Genomic DNA, 22,512 nt, shown 5'->3' with positions numbered 1-22,512 from the left:
TAGCTAAAACAATGTAGGGCTGAACCCTAGGTAAATTCAGCTCTAGGTAAATTATATTCTTCCTCTTCAATAATGTAAGTAGAACAGTTATCCCAGATAAACTGTAAAGTATATGAAGAAACAAAATGATGGTAATCTTAACAATTCTAATGTTGAAATAGCAAACCAATGACTTAAAAAACAAGAACCTTGGAATAGCTAAAAAGCTAAATCAATATAATAAGAAACAACTGAGAAAATGAGTTGTGATATAAAATTTTACTAGAACTTGTTTTCACACACTTGGAAATTAAATATTTATTGGTTAAGTGCTCATCAAAAGGAAATGTAAACTTACTTCCCAGAAATACTCAGTAAAAAGATAAATGATCCAAAAAGGAAACTACTTAATAGTACTTTCCCTAAGAAAAGTTGACTATTAAAACAGAATTCACTGCAGTCATGAGTTCAAATGAAAGTACATTCAATTTAAACACTTTAAAAACATGTAAAATACTTTTTGGTGCTTTAAATATACTCAGTCCGCTTTCTTTACCAGATAGCTATGTAACCACTTGTGTTAAAATATTTAAAAGAATAAATTAATAAAATTAAAATAATATTAATAAAATAACATTTTATACTATTTTAGAGTACTCACTATATTTTTAAGGATTTTGAAATTTTAGATTGTAACATTTTACTTACTTTTACTGGAAATTGCATTGAAAAATAACGATTAAATGCCCAGTTATCTTGGCAACAAGGTTTTCTTTTTAGAAATAGGAAATGCCAAGATCAGTTGTGAAACAAATACATGTTTTAATGAAAGAAAAAATAAGTACAATAAGCACTTTAATGCTCACAGTTTAGATTGAGATACCAGTCCTTTCCAGAATGCCTTCGATTCCAAATGGCTGAGCCCACAGAACAGACAAGAGACATGGCAATCAAGATACAAAATAAAATCAAAATTTGTACATTTGTAATCCGTTCTACATTTGAGAGTTTAAGTGGTGGACTTGTTGAATTCTGTAAAAAGAAACAAAAGATGAGTAATAAGAAATGTGTACAAATGATCTAGTAATGTGTATCTAGTATTTTGGTGAGGATGACAAAGTCAGTCACAATTCAAAACCTACACATGGTTCAACACATGAGAATTATATGGAAAACAATCAGATGTAATAAGCTGCCAAAGGTTAACCACCTCTTTTCCTTCACTGTGTCACCCAATCCTTTTTCTACGATGTAAAGCAGTAAGAAAGAAGGAAATAACATTCCTTTTGTAGACATGGTTTTTCCATTGTGGCAGGTAAGATGAACAATGCATTACCTGACTACCTAAGCAAACAGGGTAGACTAAGGCATCTAGCATCTCAGCTCCTGAAGAGAGGCAGAGATGGTGACCTATGTACCCACAGCCAGAGACCTGGAAATTCCAGACTATGAAGACAACATTTAAAGGATCTCTGGTTTCCAGATTTTTTGGTGGCATTTAGTAATTGTTTTACTAAACACAGCAGCAATCTAAGTAGTGCTGGCTATCAAGAATAACAGAGGCAAGTTTCCTGAGCTGTACTTAATGATAAAAAATGATCTGTGCTAACCACGGCATCCACATGACAGAAACTTAAATGTCAAAAATCAACATAAAATGATGATTTATATAATTTATAGAATAGTTAGGGGTGGAATCATTAACAGCAGTCCTGCTTGCCTGTTGATAACATCTTTGTGCCTTTACAATGTACAAAGTTATCAGCCCTCAAAGCAGATTTTCATTTAGTACCTTAAAACTGAGTTTTCCACACCTACCTAACCACTGAACACTGATGGTATTATAATGTAGAGAAGGAGCATCCACAGGCATGTGTAAATGTTACAAGTGCTAGGATTAAAGCTGATTAAAATTGGCTTAACATAAAAATGCTTTGAGAAACAGTCTACATAATAGTTGACTATTAACAAACAGTTACAAGTTTTTCTTTCAATTTTATAAAAAATAAAAATAAGTTCTAAAATGTGATCATTGAAATAAAATGAAATTATAAGATAAATAATGCAGAGCCCTCATCATTACACAGACGACTTTTGTCAATCACTGCAATAGTCAGTAAATGCTGCCAATGGACTGGTATGCAAAATCACTGGGTGTTCACGCATTGGTGATCTCTGGTGGAACGTTCTAGTGTTCTTCCATGGAGTGAGCCATTTCATAGCCCCACTCACTGAAGAATGAGATCTGGATATAGAGTGTGGGGCTCAGGTATCTATGACAGATGATCTGCTAGGTTTAGGACTACAGCACCGAGACCTACAAATAGCATATTTTCAAAAGACTTGGGTCCAAAAGGTTTTCATAGATAAAAATCCCACCTGCATCAGCTTGGTGTCATGTCCAGTGTAGACAACTATTCCATGAACCCACTGTGTATTTCTCAATTGAGCACCTCGAAGAAGAATCTGATCTGCTCCCAGGGGAACAGTGCTATGACAGATTATGTTGACATTAGAAACGACATTTTCCAAAATGCTTAAGAATTCTACAGCCACTATATAGTTCCAAGAAAGGTCCTGTTATGAAAATAACCCTTCTTACATTTTACTTTTTTTCTAGAAAAGAAGTAATTTTCCTACCAATAAGAATAATCTTCTTACACAAGGACAGCTGGAGAGAAGCATTTCAGTTGCTTCTTCTTACCACCAAAGCAGCCATTTCCTACAACTTCATTATCCAAGACAGTAAGCAACAGTATGGAATTCAGAGGCTCATTCTCAAACCTGTTGAAGACTTTTCCTGATTTAGCAAGTCCACTTAGGTTTCTGAGATATTTGAAAGTAGTGAGATTAGGGGATCTGTTCCCCCTCCTCCACCTTCCTTTAAATTAAAAATAGCTTTGTGCACAATAAAGGTTCAAAAAAATACACAAGGTAAGATAAATACACAGATCTCATCATATACTTGCACTGCCATCCCTGCCCTCCAGAGATTAAGTCTCTGTATTAAAATCTCTAGGACATTCATTTATTGTATTTGAAGATCAGTCTTGCAAGAACTGTGAATAAAATCGTAAGCACCTAAAAGTCTTAAACACTCCTCTGAAATGACAGCAAATTGAGGCTCTCCATTCTATACGATTTAAACTACATCTTTCATGAGTAAGGGTCAAGCGGGGTCTTTTGTGGGTTTTTTTGCAAGGCTACCCACCTATGGTAGGCTGTGGGTTGATACAACCTCTCATAGAGCTATCAGAAGGCTACAAGCTATCGCAAATATAGTGGGATTCTTAATGGAAACGTACTACATAAAATTTAATGGCTCAAAGATTCCTATCACTACTGCTTCATTTTACTGATTAAAAAAAGCAAAAAAAAAAAAGTCAAATATAAATAAAAATTCCAGAAAAAGGAAGAGGCAATTCCCCCAAGAAAAGTCTCCAGCAACACAGAATTTATTTGTCAGAGGACACAAATAGAGACTGAAGCTTTCATTTCTGGCGGATTTTTATAATCCAGTAGGTGTCTAAGGCTAGTAGTAGCTTGGGCCTGGGACCTTCTTTTAGGAACTACACAAATGTCACTGGCTCAGATGAAATCAATCTAGATAGATGGGTAATGACAGCACCTGAAGCCTTCTACTTAAGTAAGTAAATTCTGAGGAATTAGTGTATTCCAATTTAGTCAAAGAAAACAGCAACGATACCTCTCATTCTTCATGTACAACAACATGCCTTTCAGACCCATCTTAAGATCTGGGGTGCACTTCAGGGGTGGGAGGAGTCCTCAGGCCTAAAGCAGGCTTCCAAGAAGTTCTTGGGAAGCTGCTGGATTATGCTCTGGGGCACATATGTGCCAACTGTTTCTCACATATCCAGTGGGGTATAACATGGCAACTGGCACCTCAGCATTTGTGGTGTGCATTGATCGGAATTAGCTACAAACTCTTCAAAAGAAAAAAATGCTTTTCAATTACAAGGACTCAACAAGAATTAGTTATTAGTTTTTCATCAGAGCTGGAATTCCAAAGTCTCTGGCATTAGACAATGACCCTCATCCTTAATGGCATCAAACTACATTCATTCTAAACTAAGGGGCTCTAAGAGCGCTGGGTATTCACTGTAAAAGTCAAATGTGCTACAGGCACAAAGATATTGAAAATCTGTTTCCACCTTTCAGGTAAATTGAAGCATATTATATAAATGCTATCTGTACCCCAAATCTTGGCACCATCATACAAAGTTTCTCCTTCACTGTGTGGATATGCTTGGCATCGATTTGCTGGGGAACTGATAAGAAATGGAAGCTGGCCAGTTAGGAACGTCAGGCTACAGAAACACATTACTTGTATAAATGTCCAAATCTATCATTAGTCTATGTTCATGGAAAGATCACTCTGTGAAAAATTTAGAACAATATATAATTACTTCAAAAATTACAGGAACACTTTTGGTGGATCTGAATGAGGATGACAGTTCAGGGTACTCAAGTGTCCTTTAGAATTCAAATACTGTAATAATGGAATTACAAAACACTGAAAGCACTGATAATCTCTCAAGCTGGTGGCGTGAGCTAGTGCGCTTAGCTGCATTTAGTTGGCCACTACAAATGCCTAGTAGGAAAGGAGAAGGGAAGCAGAGGAGACCCCACCCTTCCTGCCAAGTTCTGCCCCATTTCTTTGCTCCCCTCTGTAACAGAACTCCTTGAAAAAGTTGTCTATTTTTCAACTCTTCTTGTTATCTCAAACCCACTCTCATGAGGCTCTGCCTGTCCTAATAGAGTTCAAGGATATCCACTTGCTAGATACAACTGTTAATTCTCAGACTCACTGTATTTGACTTCATGGTACTTGACCATAAGCAACATGTGATCCACTTTATAGTCACTCCCTCTGCCTTGGTACGGTTTCTTCACTCTCTCAGTTTCCATGCTACCAACTTGATCTCAGTCTGTTTTGCTGGTAACTCCTCTCTTCCCAACCTTAACGCTGGCGAGTCTTAGGACAGCCCTCTCCACTTTTCTAACTATACCCTTTCACCCTTGGTGATGGCTTTAAATATCTATACCAACTCCTTCCAAATTTATCTCATGAACCCGGACCTCTATCACAAACTCCAGGCTTATATGTTTAACTGCCTCCTGATGTCTCTGTTTGGACATCACAAACTTATTAAGTCGCAAACTGAACTGCTGACATTGCCCCTTGAAACACTCCAGTGGATCCCCATTTCACTCAGAGTAACACCCTTACAGTGGCCTACAAAGCCTTGCATGGTCTGGCCCACTATTCTCTCTTAGCCCTTCTTCTACTACCCTCTACCTTGGTCATTCCACTCCAAACACACTGGCATCTCTGCTGTTCCATAATTACTCCAGGCACTTTCCCACTTTCAGATGATGTAACCATACAGCTAATAATTTGCACTGTCTATTCCTTCTGTCTAGAATCTTCTCCCTCCAGATATTCAAATGGCTGACTTCCTAATCTCCTACTCACCTTTGCTCAAATATTACCTTCTCAATGAAGCCACATTTACCTTCTGCAACCTCACTAACTAAAAGTGATTCCCTCCCAAGAACTCCCAATCTCTTTTATCCTGGGCCATTTTTTCCAAAGCATTTATCACTTTCTAACATGGTATAAAATTTTTTATTTGTCATTTTATTGTTTGTCTGTTTGCCCTTCCCTTACTGCAAGAAAGTTAGTTCTCAAGGTCAGGCAGATTTGTCTGCTTTGTCCATTGCTGTCTCCTTATCATCTGCAACTGGCCTGGCCTGCTGGGTACAGGTTGAATGGATGATGGAAGAGGCAGGAAACAGGAGGGGAGCGGAGGGGAGGGGAGGGAAGGGAGAGAGGTAGGAAGCAGGTATAAAAGATGACTATAGATAACATGGCCTAGAAAAGAGCATATGCAATTACACAGAGAAGACAAGAAATTATCCAGCAAATTAACCCCTGTGGTAGAGTCTGAACTCCTTGAGGCATCTAGAGATTACAAGAAAGCACCCGGGCCATGGAGACCGACAGTTAAGCCTATAAGATAAGTATTCTGGCCAAAGAAGAAACCACTAAACAATGCGCCAGAAGCTTGGCATATCCGTGAAAATATCCAACTCCTAGGCTGGCAGGAACCCTGGGGAAGTCTTCAGCTATACCATGTGTACAGGGTTAAGAGCATTTTCACAAAAGAACTCTGGGTAGAATACAGGAATGCTTAAGAAAAACGGTTTGGGTTATCAAACTTAGAGTACAAGAAAATATGTACCTATGTCAGCAATACCCTGCAACACAGTGACTTCCGTGTTTTTATGAAAACTGATTTTACATACCTGTGTCCGTCAAGCCTTATGTTTCCAACAAAATCGTAGAGATGTCGGTTTGGACTTTCACACTCAATTCTGCCAGAAATTCTCATCAAACTGTCAATGTCTTTTATATCTGATGTTGCTGGTAAGCCCTGTTTAGAAATTTTGAAATAAGCAAAGAAAATATTAAATAAGTTGTATGTGGGAGGGAGCAGGGAATTCTGAATTCATCCACGCCTTAAGATCTAAGAGATCCCATGGTTTTATAAGCAATTATCCCCCCCCTGTTGTCAAATCGAAATTAGGGGATACCTTCCTCTCTACTTGAACATATATGTTTTTAGCAGAACAGGGCAGCTTTTGTGAAAACTCTAAAATATCTTAAAGAGATTATAAACTAGCCTGTAAAGATATTTTGAAATAAGTCCTCAAAGAACTGTTTGCTTCCAAAAATAAAACTAATATTTAGCATTATACAGTCTAAATCTGTCTGCTGAATCTCAAAAAGGGAATGCAAAATAACAGAATCTATACCCAAAGACAGTAGTTATGTTTTTGTTCTTTTAGTTCACTGAGAAGGAAAACTCCAAAACAGTTCCTCCCTCTGGCCACCTACAACTGGCTGGAACTGAGCAGCCCTCACTTCCTGTGGCAGGTTGAGTTCTGGTGCTGTGAGGACAACCTGCTTCTACCACAACCCAACCTTCCCACGTGTCATTTTCACCATTTGTCTAGAACCCAAGAGAATACATTTTTTTAATGTCCCTTTTAAAACTTTAAAAACCTTACAGTGACTTTCTATTAGGAGTGGTATGAGACAAATATAGAAATCTAACCAATTCCCTGAGATTAGTGAGAATTTTAGAACAGCAATGGAAACTGTGTCTTTTCCATATGGCAAAGCCAAATAATATGGACCAGGAGAACAGAAAAATAAATAAGCTAACACACGTGAAAGCACTTAGAGCTACTAATGCTATCATCAGAGTGTTGGCTATAACAGAAAATGTTAAAAATATTACAAAATAGCATCTGTATGATGGATCACATTTAATTAGGCAAGTAAAACTGAATTTTCCATAATATTTAACTATTTCAGTTTATAAAACCACTTCATTGCGGCTCAATGAGAAAATATTTGCAAGTAGACAGAACTGCCTCAACTCAAGACAATAATACTAAGAAATAAAGCTATAGGGGTTCAGAATGAGCCTCCTCAAAATATGTCACTTTTGCATGAGGATTATTTTGAGCTAAAGGCAACGGAGATCCTGAGGGTTCAAGAGAAACTACTGTCCTTCCCTTAACTACCTAGAAGAATTTAAATTGGGGATTTTTCCCAGAGAAAAGTTATTACCAGAGATAAATTTTATTTAAGTGGACCCATCCATCTGGCAGGGCAAACATCTAATTATCAAACATCTGCTCTTCTTATCATCCTATGAATGACCCTCTTGTCCTTGGAACAAGGTGCATCCCTTACCTCAGAATGGCATGTATACCTCATTCTACCTTTCTGTTTCTGAGCCTCTCATGTATGTGGGGTTCCTGTACGTATGAAATTAAATTTGATTTTCTCCTGTTAATATGTCTCATGTCAATTTAATTCTTAGACCAGCCAGAAGAATGTAGAAGGGTAGAGGGAAGTTTTCTTCCTCTCCAGCAAAGCTCTCAATTCCATGTAAGAGAACAGCAATAATTATATACACCTATATTAGATCTTACCTGTCTAATTTTCAAGTTTGTTTCACCATCTAAGTTGGATGTTTCAATGTAGCACATGGCCTGGGGCTCACTGTTTTTCAAAATTGAAAAGCACAAAGATTTAGTGGGGGAAAGAAAGCATACTAATAACTTATTTAAATGTTCAGACTCACTGAAGCCTTTCATTCTAAACAAAGGTTGAGTCGCCTGGTTTCTTGATGTCTTTCATTCTAACCACAAAATGCTGTGAGGCAGACCCCATGCATGAAAACTCAGGGATCAGATGTGCAGCCAGAAGGACCCCAAAGCAACTTCCTGACAATTAGTACTGATCTTTAAGATAATGTAAATAGATTTGTCACATTGTACTTAAATTGTTCATCATATAGACACAACACAGCCTGTATCCGAAATGTAAAGCAGTTTTGTGTCCATATATATCTTTAGCTCAAAAATATCAAGTGAGATTTCATGCTCATAGCCCACATGTAAATTGATTAAGTGGTGGATTAGAAAATTCCAGATTACTGCTTCTATAAACTTGCATTTACATGTTCAGATTGTATTGCATTGCATCTTTAGGAAAGATGAATAGGATCGTATGAACCATAATATTTAAATTTTAAGGCTACTTTAAAAAACCTGTATGAACAGATTTTACAATGAAAGTGGATATACGCTTTCTTCCCCCTATTTTTTCTGTTTTATTTCTGAAAGTTGCTTCAGAGATTTGCATGGCAGCAAAAGCTAAAACTAAAATTAGCCAACTTGGCTATGTGGCTTCTTGACCTGAACCTAGGAGATACATTCTATAGGTCCCCACCAGAGTGTTTTAGTCAAGTTTGGTACACAATGACTGGTATAAGGGGCCCATGCTCTCCAGTTTTATCACAGGTACACACCCGTGACTGTTGTATAACCTGACCCTTCACACGCTGACTTTGCTTGCTCAGCAGTTATAGACAGGTGAGTTTGCAGCCCAACTGTATAATTGACCCTCAGCTATAAGGAAAAGCATTTTGAAGTTAAACTAACCTTATTAGCACTTGCTTATATAAAAAGCCCAATTAATTAACATCCTATAAATAATTATGAATGTAATTTCTCATAAGCATGGGTACTCACAGTTAGAAATTTCTAAGTCACAAACACCTGGAGTTTTCTAATCAACTTCCAATTTGTACATGTGTAAAGCAAACGATTCTGAGTTTCAGAAATGAGCACACAGCTTAGTTTTATGGCTTGAGGACTTGTGAAAAGTACTGAAACACATGGTCATTAATCAAGTATTTTACAGATTCATTTTAAAGTAACTTTGCAAGTTCTTTAATTTTTCTCTATGGGCTTTTTTTTTCTTCCATAAAGCCTGATACTTTTCCCCAACCAAGTTTTGGGAAAACAAGTTTTTCAATATTTATATTTTCACTCTATCAATTAAATAAGTTTTAATTTTTTATTACTGTCCTGATAGTAATTTGGTTTTGGCAATTGCTCCCAATTTGTAATTTACTTATGTATACATTTGAAATAAAAATGGTTTATAAAACCATTATAAAACACATCTGATAATACAGAAGCATGATGACAAACAAATGTTAAATGAACAATGCCAATTCCATATTTTGACAGTGAAATGCATTAAATTTCTACTGCTCAATATAACCAAGGCCATTCTCATATCAAAATAAGACTAACGTTCTAATTCTATCTTTTTTTCCCCCCCAAAATAAGGTCCTAGAAAAGGACCTTAAGTGGCTAGGAAGTTAGAAAGTTAAATAGCTGGCTTCTATTTGAAGTGGTGCAAATAAAATATACATCCAAATTCAGAACTTTCTTAATTTCTTAAGACAACTGTTACTGAAGCAGTTCTTGACAATGCTATGAAAAGGCAGCAAGAAGTCTGAGACAAGGAATCATGCTAGGTAATAATTATTTCAGCAAATTATGATGACATTCAAAACACAAACTAGAGAAGGGCAAAGCAGGCTTTTTGATTAGTAAGTGGAAAAATGAAACAAGATGCGTATCACAATACAGACACTAGTAGACAGCTGAAATATATCCGAGTAACGTGCGTTTTGTCACTAGTTACACGTGGGATAAAAACTGATCCCAAAGCATGCGGGACCAAATGTACAACATCCAGCTTTGTGCAGGGGGTCCTCTGTAAACCCTATACAAGCCCAAATTATAGCATAACTGCTGAAGGGATTCTATTGAACTCATAGAAAATTTCAAATTTAAGACATGTTTAAAATTGTAAAAATTTCTCGATAACTGTCTTTCACGTAAATCTTAACATTGTGCAAAACAATATCCTGGAGAGGTAATAAATTAAGCCTTAGCGTTTAGGCAAGCTGTTAAATATGAATATATCGTAATGATGCACAGGCAATTACAATCTACCTTTACTGGCATGCCTCAAGGACTCCGACTCCTATTGATAACAACAGGAGCTGAATTTGCCCACTTGAGGGAGGAACGTCAATCAACAATGTATTCAAAAAAGGCCTTTGAAACATCTCTGAAACATCCATCACCAAGAAGTATAAAATGCCTGTGTTTTAACGGAAGAGATACAGAGCTCAACCACCTCTGGGTGCAAACTGTTTTCTGGTGTAGGGTTAGGATCCACATACACACATCCTGTACAACTCAGTGGTTCTAACCTTGAGGACAAGCTGATGAGGTCTGCTGGGAGATGTTCCCCATTGGTCACTTTCACTATTTCCCCTACTGCCACCTACAGGTCCCAGTTCAAAATAATTAAAATGGAAAAAAAATGAATAACAGAGAAAAACAAACAAACAAATGGACAAAAAGAGACAGAAAGTTTGAAATTATTATAGAAAATAATACATGTTAATAATAATGTCTAATGCCAATTTTTTCAAAACTCATTTTGATCAGGTCTAAAGGCACAAGAAAACAGAATATTTAAGGATCATTTATTTGCTTTTAAGCCCAATTTTCAATTTTTAATGCAGAAGCCTTTGAGTTCTAAAATTTTACTCACAAGCATATCTTAGCAAATTAAATAAAAACATATTTTTCTATAGAGAGCTACTTTATCTTACAGATTTTCCCTTTCTCCAATTCCTCACTCTCTTGCCATCTCTTACATGTCCACTCCTACCCAAGAAGAAAAGAAATAATGATGGAAACTATTCTTAGGCTTTTGAGAAACGAAGTATACTATATTATTTCTCCCCCTACACCCACTCTAAAAAAAAAATCTTTGTTAAAGTTTCCTGATTCCAAAACATTTTCAAAGTTAATTGCATAAATATCTTAATAAATTTAATGTAAAGCTGCAAAGGCATGGATCTTGGGAAGTTAGAAGTCATAACTGCAGCCTTTTGAATTATTTAATAATAAATAAAGTCTTGGTAATGAATTGTTTTGGGAGGCTAAGCCTTTGAATCCAGGAGAAAATTTTCAGAGAAGGTATGAAACAGACATGCCAGGAACCTGTTTGGAATTGAATTAGTAGCTTGAGTTCTTTTACTGTATTTTATACTTTCTAAACCCATATATGTATTTTTTGTTATACGGTAAAATTTCAGTTTCTTCATTTCAAAATGAAAATCAATGAAACACAGTAACTTTCAACCATGTTCATGCTTTAATTTCAAACTACTTCAAAGAACATGCAATATTAGCAATTAATAATTTTTAAAAAATCAGAAATTAAAATATCATAAACTGTTGTTTATGCTTTTTGCATTTAGCATGGTGCTCACTTGCAGGTGAAAATCACCATGCCCTTATTTTGATAGTGGACAGTGTAGTATATTGAAGATACTAGATTAGAAGTTAGGTATTCCGACCCTGACCTAGTCACTGGCTAAAGTGAAATGACTAAAAATAAGACTTAAAGTCAAAATTCCTCTTTCTGTTAAATGATGGCAGAAGCTTCTACCTACTTCTTAAGGCTCATGTAAGTTCAAAAGAGCCAAGTTATGCAAAAACCTTTTGAGAAAAAAAAAAATTTTAAAAACCAACAAAAAACCCCCTGAAAGGTGGTAGTTTTGCCACTTGGCTAGAAATATTTAACAGCACAAGCTTTAGACTTTACTTTGATTCTATTATAACAAAAAGCAATGAATCAGATAATATTTTTAAATTTTAAATGATTATTTTAATCATCTTTGAAGAAGTTAATCATGGTGGATGCTATATTAATATACAGAAACTATTCTCATCTACCATTATTGATAGTCACCAGTAAATGTTTTTAATGCTGAGAAAATAAATCCTGTAAAAATGTTCTAGAGTTTAAGAAATACAAGCACAGAGCTTATTGGGAGTCTGGATTGGACACAGGCAGATAAAAAATATTTTGAAAACTTTCAACTTAGAATTAAATATAAAGTCAAGGCAGTATAGCCAATTATCTTCATATTTTTGAGCATAAAAAATGAAAATTATAATTAATGTTTCAGCATATGATGGTCTTTATGGTAAGTTATGTCTCTATGAAAAGTTTAATCAGAAAAATATCAATAGTTTCTAAAATTGCTGGAACGCTTTACTATCCTTTTGAACTTTGTTATATGACATTCAGATGGTCCCTCATCCATTAAATTTATCAAACTTTTACTTAGTATCACCAAGTGTACATCATTCTGTTGGTTAGCCATTCTTAAAACATAAATGAAAGACTATCAATTTAAACAGAAAGGAGAATCAGGGAATATCAGAGTTTGATCATTTAATCCATCTTCCTCACTTTAAAAGATGTGAACTCAAAGGCCTGAGAGATTAAGTATTTCGTTCAAAATCACTACGCCAGGATAAGAACCCTGGCGTTTGCCTCTTAAGCAAAGCTTGCTAGGACCTGAAACAATGACACTAAGTTCACTGTTGACTCATTCTCACAGGGACCTTTACCTTCACCCTTCAGTTTTAGAAACTTGCCCTGATAAAGCTAGAAGCAAAGGGAACTAACAGCAGAAAGGTTGGTTTAAAAACCAACCTATTAACTTTAATCTTTCCGGGAAAAAAACCCTATAGGTAAGTGGCACCAAAAGCTCCCAACTGTAAAATATGAAAATATAACTACCTGTAGTTACTTCAACTACCTGTAGACTTACTTCTATAAATATCTGGTGAACTCTTACTTGCTTAATTAAGTTTCACTAACTTGTCATAAATTCAATCAGTTTAAATAATGACCTGATTAAACAGATTTTGAAAAAAGGACACGTTCATATTTATATGTGGATTTTACAAATAAAACTGTCCAAGGAAATGGTGATAAACAAGCTCTAAAATAGTAAAAACATTTTTCTTAATTTATATTAGGACTAGTTTTACAGTTTTTAAACCTAAAACCATTTGAAAGTCACATTCTTTAAAGTGTAACAGTGCCATATGTTCTGAATACTAATTCATGACTATCTTAAATATGAGCAAAACAAAAATTATCTAAATTCAGTAATGGAAAGAACTTAAAAGAAAGAGCAAAGTGCTTTAATTTTTTTGTTGGAAGAGTACAATATTTCAAAAGATATGATGATAAAAAAGAAATCATTTATCCATTTTCTTTTACCAATGCACCATAAAGATTGAGAAACGTAGAGGGATACACGAATGCATCATAAAGGAATTTATCATGAACAACGATTGCAAGATAAAATCAACAGAACCCAATCCATGTATTATATAAAATAAATGATAGGAAATCTTACAAGAGTTAGTAGTCTACACAAACAGATATGGATACATCCACAGGGAGAGTAGACTCTTAACTGTAATTATAATTTCTGAATTATAAAGTATAGTACCTATCACTTATTCTATATGGCAAACATGAAAGAGTCCTTTAAATCCAATCAATTTTTAACATTTAATTCAAAATCATTAGAGAGGTTTAAAATTCTTCGTTTATTCCTTATTTCCTTGGATAAATCACAAGGTCAATGCAGGGTAGAGAAACCATCCTCTACACTGTTTGAGCATCAGTAGGTATCTCTACCTTGATGAGAGAAGTACAGTGTCAGCAGGTATATACTCTTTGCCTTTTATTATAACTATATCTCCAACATTTACCTGAAAGAAAACTGGGAATCGGTTAATTATCTGCATTGAAAATAGTTACAAATATACAACCCATTGTATTTAAGCATAGAATACAGTAAAAATGGTTATTGGTAAACAAGAACCACTTATCTTCACAAAATGGCATAAAATTATTTAGGAGTGAGGCCAAGGATGGAGCAATCCTTTAAGAAACAAACATTGTATCTTTATTGTACCGGCTATATAACTTAGCTTAATAAAAATAAATTTTATCCATTCTGTCCACTTAATTGGCATCTCATCTTCTCATTATTCTCTCCCTATGACATAAAAATAAAAAGGAGGAATTTACCAAATGAAATCTTCACCCTGTTTAAGGAAATCTCAAAACTACTGGAAAGACTATCATATATATATATATATATATATATGATACTACTCCTCAGATGACCTTAGTTATAATTCATAATTTAGAGAGGAAGAAAATGAGTCTTAGATTCTAAGTTATTTCCCAAGATCACAGAGGAAGAGCTTAGACTCAAATCCACATCTGACTGTCTGAAAAGCCTGATTTTGCATAAGCAAATATAATGAAACGATCATTGTAATTAAAAAAAAAAAAAAACCAGCTTAGTCTCTTTCTCATTTTACTACCTGTTAGCATTTTTGTGAGCATGGTCTGAAGACAAATTAAAGATAAACTATGTCCAGAAACTTAGAAGTAATTTAAGGGATAGGTTTGTCACAGAGCTTTTGGCAAACTAGTTAACAAGTTGGCTTGCTGACCAAGTTCAGCAAGTTACACTGATGGCCACACTCCCATTATATTATGAAAGTTGCCCTCACTTTTAGTAGCCAAATGAACCTAAAAGCACGTTTTAATAATTAATCAGGAAAAGAAAAGCCCTTTTTTGGGGGGGGAGCTTAAAGCCTTTTTGTTCTCTCCCCTCCCTAATTTTCCTTGAACCCCAAAATAACACTTTACTTGGGGGGGGAGGGGTGGGAGAGAATGATGTCTTCAGTGGGAATCACAGTATGAGACAGCCCACTGTGGTTTACTTATATACTGGGGGAGGAACAGGTTAGGCAAGGTTGGAGGGGACCTTCTCATCTATGGTATGTATGCTGCTTATCCAGGTAGGGAAACTCTGAATGCCTTGATTTGAAAGAGATTTATTTCAGATGAAATCTGGATTATCTGAAACTGACAAATTGTCAGGGATCTTGGAATCGAACACCCCCTTCCTCAAAAAAGGGCAAACTGGGAAAATAAAAAAACAGCGAGTGTAGGTATAAACTAGCCCTTACAATAATGTGTTGTGGTAGTATTCTGATAGCACCCACTGAAAGCAAGATAAAAAGAACAAAGTTCTCTGCAGCCAGAGCACTTAGAGAGAATGCTACCCAGGTTACCATTTAATTGCTCCTTGATCACCTCCTGTGTATTAAGGTTTGCTCTCCAATCAGACTGTATGCTTTATAAAATCAGGATCATATTTGTCTATATTACAGTGTTAGGGATTTTCATAAGTCTGTTAAGAGTCTAATTGTACAGTTTTCCAACATTTTATTCATTGTAAGACAAAAGAAAGCCTTACGGTTATTAAACTGAAGACTAAAAGAAAATATTAGCCTCTTATACGGTCTAATGGGTTCCCCCAGTGGCTTCGGAAAACCAAGGGCTCACTGAATGCTAAAGTTGTTCTCACAGCACTGTGAGAACTTACCCCCTCCTTCTGATGCCTATGTTTTAGCTCACTTTCTCAAACACCTCTTTCTTTTTGGGTTCTGAGCTCCTAACGTGGCATTCATTCCCGTTTCCAGCCTGGTGTGTGCATGGGAACAGACAAGAGAAAGTCAAGACGGCAAAAATTCTTTGACCACGTGTTCTAGTTGGAGGAACATCATGACAAAGCAGTTTTAGTCCCCAAAATACTGAAGTTAAAAAAATATTTAGGGCTTCAGCTCACTACCTCGAGCCTTCTGAAGTCATTGACATTAGTAATTACAATTGAGGATTATGAAAAAGGGTAAGCTTATTAAGCTGCAACAGACTGACTGAAAATCTGATTTGTCCAATTGCAGGCCCCAGCATATTTATTTATATTTTTACTGAGGAATTTTTGTAGACGTGAATTCTTAATCCAGAGAAATTTATTTCATGGTGGAAACTTCATGCATTAAAGCAGCTATATACAGTGACTTTTACACATGCAGGCAGCCCCACCACTCCATGTTTTTCTACAAAACCAGAAAAATGTGTCAATTCTAAGATTCTTCACCTAAATTCTATCCTAAGCAACTATCTCAAAAACATATGAACAGTCTCAGCTGCATCTCAATCTTAAGAACTGATCTTTGTGGTAATGAAGACAGCTGTTTACTTTCAAGAGTGGGGACGCAATGCCTTGTATAGGGCCTTTTTTTTTCATTTTTATTGGAGTATAGTTGATTTACAATGTTGTGTTAGTTTCAGGTGTACAGCAAAGTGAATCAGTTATACATATACATATATCCACTCTTTCCTAGATTCTTTTCCCATATAGGCCATTACAGAGTACTGAGTAGAGTCTCCTGTGCTATACAGTAGGTCCTTCTTAGTTATCTATTTTATATATAGGGCTTTGTAATTGTAATGCTTTCTCAGAAAACCAGATACTGGCAACTTAATCTCGTGCAACAGATCAGTAACTGGAGGGATGAATGGTTAGTGTCTGGGAGATGAATGAAGTCTGCCCATCTGTGAATGGCTGGATGGACACTGCAAATTTGTAGGTCCTTTGAGAAACATTAAAAAGCAGCCTCAGTAGCCACACACTCAGAAAGACCAAGAAAGAGAGAACCATGAACTAAAGCCCATTTGCACTAAGGTGTATCATATTACATTGGCATGTGAATCAGACTGTTGGTTTTGGTTTATTGATTTTATTTTTAAATGCACAAAATATTACATAAGCTAAAGAAAAGACTTGCCTTACAATCTGGCTAACACAACAAGCCAGCCTGCTCTCACACCTGTCCACTTAGTGTTCAATAAACCATTTCTACATAGCCAGCATCTTAGTGTACACCATCCCGTTCTTTTCACCTCCGATTATTCTATGACACAGGAATCCTCATATGTCCTGCTTGCTATTGTGAGCTCACTGCTTGGCACATACACTCAATAAGTATTTGTTGAATGATGGTATAAAATTTTTCTGTGTTGCTACAGTATTTGAAATGACAGCTTTTACTTGTCACAAAATATACTAGAGCGTAGAATGTCATAATTTATTTATAAATGCTCTTTCTATTGTTGGATATACTCATATTCTAACTTTTCACTGTTACAAATAATGTTAATTGATAATTATTATACACGTACAGGTATCTCCCTACTTTATGATTATTTTCTTGGGATAAATTCCCAGAACCCTTTTTTTTTTTTTTTGTGGTTGTCAATATGAAGACCTAAATTGCTAATCCACAACAGTATGTGAATAAAATACTTCATAAAAATTCTGAAATACAAGTTTTTTTCCTTGACTAGATAGCAAACGAGGCCTCAATACCATTTAAATTTGCAACTTTTATTATTAGGTTGAATATTATACTGAGTCTGGTTGCTTATTATATTTTTTCTTACTTTTTGCCAACTTATATTTCCTATCTAGATAACGATTTCAATCTTTCGTCATACTTGGTGCAAATATTTCTATATTCTCTCTGCTTATTTGTGTGATGTGTACTAGCTTTAAATTTTATATAATCAAATTCCATAGATCCTTGAGATTTTGATCTTGTTCCCCTCCAAATATTTATTAAGGTCTTTATTCTATTTGTATGTTTTTCAAAAACAATGTTTCAACATTTTCTTCTAGCCAGTTGAAATTTATTTTAGCACAGGCTGTGTCTTAGATATAAACTGTATTATTCCTGAAACTGCTAATCTGTGGTCCCAACATGATTTACTAAATAATCCTTTTATCCATGATTTTTGCCTCCTTTATCAAATATTAAATAGGCTTTATTTCAGGGCATCCTATTCTATTTTATGCTTTTCATCGATGTATATTTTTGCAACAGATTCATGCTGTTTTAATAACTTTTGCTTACCATTTTACTTATATTTAATCCTTGCACACTGTTAATTTTCCAAAATACTCTATTTTCTCAACTGTTTATGTTTGAAATTACAATGAATAATTTAGTCAACTCTTGAGGAAAAATAAAGATAATTTCCCTGATTATACTACATCATTACTTCTGAACAAGTGGTGCTATTTTTCTAGGAATATTACATATTTGTCTGTTTTTGTGAAACCTTAACACCTAAAGTTTTTATGTTTTCTTTACAATGGTCGTATATATATTTCAGGTTTACCTGTAAGCATCCCACATGCCACCAGGAATGAGATCTTTTTCACTGTATTTTTCTACATTGCTATTGCTGAAAAGAGTGATGTCAATTTCAGAATATTTATCTTGAATTCATCACTGAACCAACTTTTATTAATTCTAATTAAGTATCTACTTCTAGTTATTAAGTAACATCAGCTCATTTTGGCTGGATGATTTTTGGCAACACCTTAAATTCTACCCCTCTGTATCTCGAAGTGGGAAGCTCAGGGAAAATGTGGCACTCGTCTCCAAGACAACTGAGAATGCTCTCTCTATGGAAAATCATGGGCTGGTAATTTAATTTTGTTCTCTGTGAAAAATTGAAAAAGTAAGTTAAAATAATCCAATCAATCTTGGAATAATGACGGTCTATTAGGAAAATAAAACATTTTAACGGGTTAATTTTAGGGTGAACTAGTAGATGGTTATCTCCTGACTTTACAACTGTTTATTTTCTAAGCAAGCACTCTAGGTAAGAAGAAACTGATATCAGTTTATTAGGATATGCATGTATGTTAATTACCCTGACAAACCTAGTAAATGAAACACATTTATAATAACATTCAATTTATCATACTTGATTATACCCTACTTGTCTTGGCTCTAAAGTGTTTAAATCCACAAGTACTATACAAAAGCATAAAAGAAACTTCATTTTGAAACAGTAAATTGAGCTTTTTTGTTTTTTTTATCTTGCTCTGAAAAAGAGGTGACTATCACAGAAATAAGGAAAGCACAAAGTATTTTCCTCTATGTTACTTTCATGTCAAAGACCAGAGAGAGAGGGTAGTGAGTTTTCAAATATCCAGAAAAGGAGATGTCAGTCTCTCTTCTGGGTACTGATTTAAAATAAACAAAGATGTAATTAATTCAGGATGAATCCTGTTCCCTGTGGGAATACAAGCTGACTATGAACATCACAAGGTAGAATCAGGGCATGGCCTTTAACTGGGAAATACTGGAGTGCAAATAAACTGAGTGTGGGTTACACCTCCGTTGTACTAGCAATCTCAGAAAACAAAGTCCCCTGGCCTAGCCTCCGAAACTCTCTCACCAAGTTACGAAGGTTATTCTCTTGTGGATGACTGGCGATTAAATGGTCTTCCAGAACTAAGGAAGAACTAACAATCATTGCTTACCTTTTGAAATTGAGGTCTGAAAAGCATATGAACCCTTGGATAACACTTGCTAAATTATGACTCAACTCACTAACTGCCATGTTAGAGCTCCTATGAGCAAATTAACTTCTTGATGGAACTGATTTCCAGCTCATTAGAAGATGATATTTAGTTAGTAAGACATTAAAAAAAAAATGAATTAGCAGTGTGTAAATGCGATTAGTCATGATATATGAATGTGAAGTAAAGTATACAAATGTGAACTATCAGAATCTAATTTTTGTTTTACTTGGACAGTAGATGATTAAAGCAAAAAATTACAACACAAAACAGTCCATGGTTAAGTGAAATCTATGAAAACAGTACTCAAAATATACTATGAAAGGAACAAAAAGTTCTAAATACTACTTTAATGTAATAGTCTTTCTAATATATTGCAAATTATTAAATGGAAGTGACTAACTGAAGATTCCATGTATGTTTACAACATTAATTACTAAATAGCTTTCATATCAGTGGAATCTTTGACATTTGCTTATATTATATATAAAAATTACATCTACTAGAGTTACCTCTATGCATTTCTTCTCCTGTAACAAAATAAAAATCAATGCATACCTTTTCCCAGTGCACAATTTCCCAAGCACCACTTCTCAAAACTGGAAAGAGAAAAGGTGACAGTTTTAAGAATATTTTTACTACTTATCAAAAGCCTACCTCTGATGAAATGATCATTTTAAATGAATAGCTTCAAATAAATTAACTGGTGGTAATTTTTATAGGTTTAAAAACCAATTACGACAGCAAAGATATATAAAATTACACATAGAAACAACCAATGAACATTTCAGATCTCAAAATAAAATACTATTTTATCTCACTGGCGTTGCCAAGGGCTTTCATCAGCACACAGAGGAATTACAGGGGTTGGCTGGAGAAGAAAGCCACAAAAATGCTTGACAAAGGGAGTAACAAGCTTAAAAAATTTTCAGAAGCCATAACAGTAGCAATGTTAAAAAGGAAAAAAAAAAAGATTTACAAGCACAGCAGGAATGGATTTCAAACTCGGTAGTAAAAATTTAACACATAAACCAGTAGATTAAAAAAATCTGTACCTTTAGCTTTAAAATAATGCAAAATAGCAAATGTTTCTATATTTGGTTTACTGAGAAGAAATAAAAGAAGAGGCTACAATTAAATTATGATTGAGGGGTTGATATTTCTCAGTGTTTTATTACTGCTTTGCAACAGTAAAGTTACTCAGTATACCTTTCTTTTTATTCCTGCAGTGTGTCTGTGGCATAATACTGAATATGCCAGTAGACACTAGCAGATAAAACAAAACAAAAAAGAATAATGTGAAGTAGATAGCACAGCATGCAGTACTTAAAAGGATTAAGTCAAGGTCAGTCAACAAATTATCCTCACAGTAAATTCCATGAGGGCAAGCTAATATTTACTTTGTTTAACACAATATTCTCTGGAAACAGTACAGTACCTGGCACAAAGTAGCTACTGGGTAAATATTTGCAAGATGAATAATTTACAGGCACAAAAACATTAGATTCAGTTTCTTTTGATGTTAGAAGAGATGAAGGCTGAACCCTCTTAAGTAAATCACGATGATGATAATCCCCAAAATGTGCAATAGCAAATCTAACACTAATTACATACCAACAGGTCTGGAAACCAGTGTTACAATATAAATTATTTTAATCTAAATATAATCTCTTTGTGTTCCAAAATTCCCTGAAGCCAGGGGCTGTGTCTTGTTCATTTCTTTATCTTTAGCACTTCACAGCACTCCTGGCCCACAAGACACTCCAGCGCTAGTTAAACAGATGAATAAATGCAACAAGGAATATCTTGCAGTGAATTTTGGTGAATCAACCTCATTAATTTAAATAATAATTCCAAGATGAAGAGCTAACACTAAAGTATTTCCAGTAACTATATGACTAAGTTAAAATTCCAATTTTGACAGTATTCATACAGCTAGGGGTGAAGGATCTGAGCACCAGGCATCTAAAACTGATCCCTATATTCTAATACACAAAACTCTAATGCCTGTAGAGTTCACCCAAACTGATGCCGGGAGTAAAACTGCTCCTGGATGTTGCTCCCGGAGTACAAGGGGTTCAGAGCGTGACACTTAAGAGTAAAAAAGCCCTTGGGGAAGTGACTTCCCTGGTGGCACAATGGTTAAGAATCTGCCTGCCGATGGTGGGAACATGGGTTTGAGCCCTGGTCCGGGAAGATCCCACATGGCCCAGGGCAACTAAGCCCATGCACCACAACTACTGAGCCCGCGTGCCACAACTACTGAAGCCCGCGTGCCACAACTACTGAAGCCCGCGTGCCACAACTACTGAAGCCCGTGTGCCTAGAGCCCATGCTCCGCAACAAGAGAAGCCACCGCAATGAGAAGCCGGCGCAGCGCAACGAAGAGTAGCCCCCACTCGCCGCAACTAGAGAAAGCCCACATGCAGCAAAGAAGACCCAACTCGGCCAAAAATAAAAAAATTAGAAAAAAAAAAAGAACAAATGAGAGCATTTCGCCCTTTAATCACTTAACCCAGTGATTACAATATTAAGTACTCAGCAAGGAGTGCTGGCAAAGTGCTGTTCAAATCTGCATAACTGACTGATGGGGCTAAAATTTGCATAAATTTAAATTAGAAAAAAATATCCTGTTCAATAGTATCTGGAGCTCTTTATTGCCGTTTATTTCTTCTAATCCCACCTCATACGAGTAAACATTCCCACACTGCAATACTTGGGTTTTTAAAAATCAGTTTCCAATATTTCTAAAATCAAGAGGTTTGACATGAAAATGAAGACTTCAGGCTTATCAGGGGAGCTCAGTCAATTACCGCACTGTGACGTGCGGCTTGGACAGCAGTGGCCACCTCTTTCGATGGGGCTCACCACTCCATCACCACGCTTGTTTGTGGTTTCCTGCTGCTTTATAGGCAGCCTACTTCCCTGTCCTGTATTT

At 35.5% G+C, this 22,512-nt stretch overlaps 1 protein-coding gene across 7 annotated transcripts in view; it reads right to left on the bottom strand.

The window, feature by feature from the left end:
• The window catches only part of ATP8A1 (ATPase phospholipid transporting 8A1), a 237,728-nt gene that overhangs the window by 157,222 nt on the left and 57,994 nt on the right, over positions 1–22,512 (bottom strand). For 5 of the 7 annotated variants that reach the window (XM_082464158.1, XM_082464162.1, XM_082464163.1 and 2 more), the window contains exons 6-11: positions 20,133–20,173; positions 10,659–10,732; positions 8,011–8,080; positions 6,310–6,437; positions 2,359–2,470; positions 846–1,011 (exon numbers count right to left, since the gene is read on the bottom strand). In XM_082464158.1, coding sequence (XP_082320284.1) covers positions 846–1,011; positions 2,359–2,470; positions 6,310–6,437; positions 8,011–8,080; positions 10,659–10,732; positions 20,133–20,173 — 591 coding nt within the window. Of the gene's footprint in view, positions 1–845; positions 1,012–2,358; positions 2,471–6,309; positions 6,438–8,010; positions 8,081–10,658; positions 10,733–13,969; positions 14,044–20,132; positions 20,174–22,512 lie in introns of all 7 variants that reach the window. The other 2 variants (XM_082464159.1, XM_082464164.1) reach the window with 2 other exon arrangements.

Source organism: Balaenoptera physalus, assembly GCF_965194825.1.
Source record: "Balaenoptera physalus genome assembly, chromosome: 5".
Classification (NCBI taxonomy): Eukaryota; Metazoa; Chordata; class Mammalia; order Artiodactyla; family Balaenopteridae; genus Balaenoptera; species Balaenoptera physalus.
This window is presented reverse-complemented; position numbering and strand designations above follow the sequence as displayed.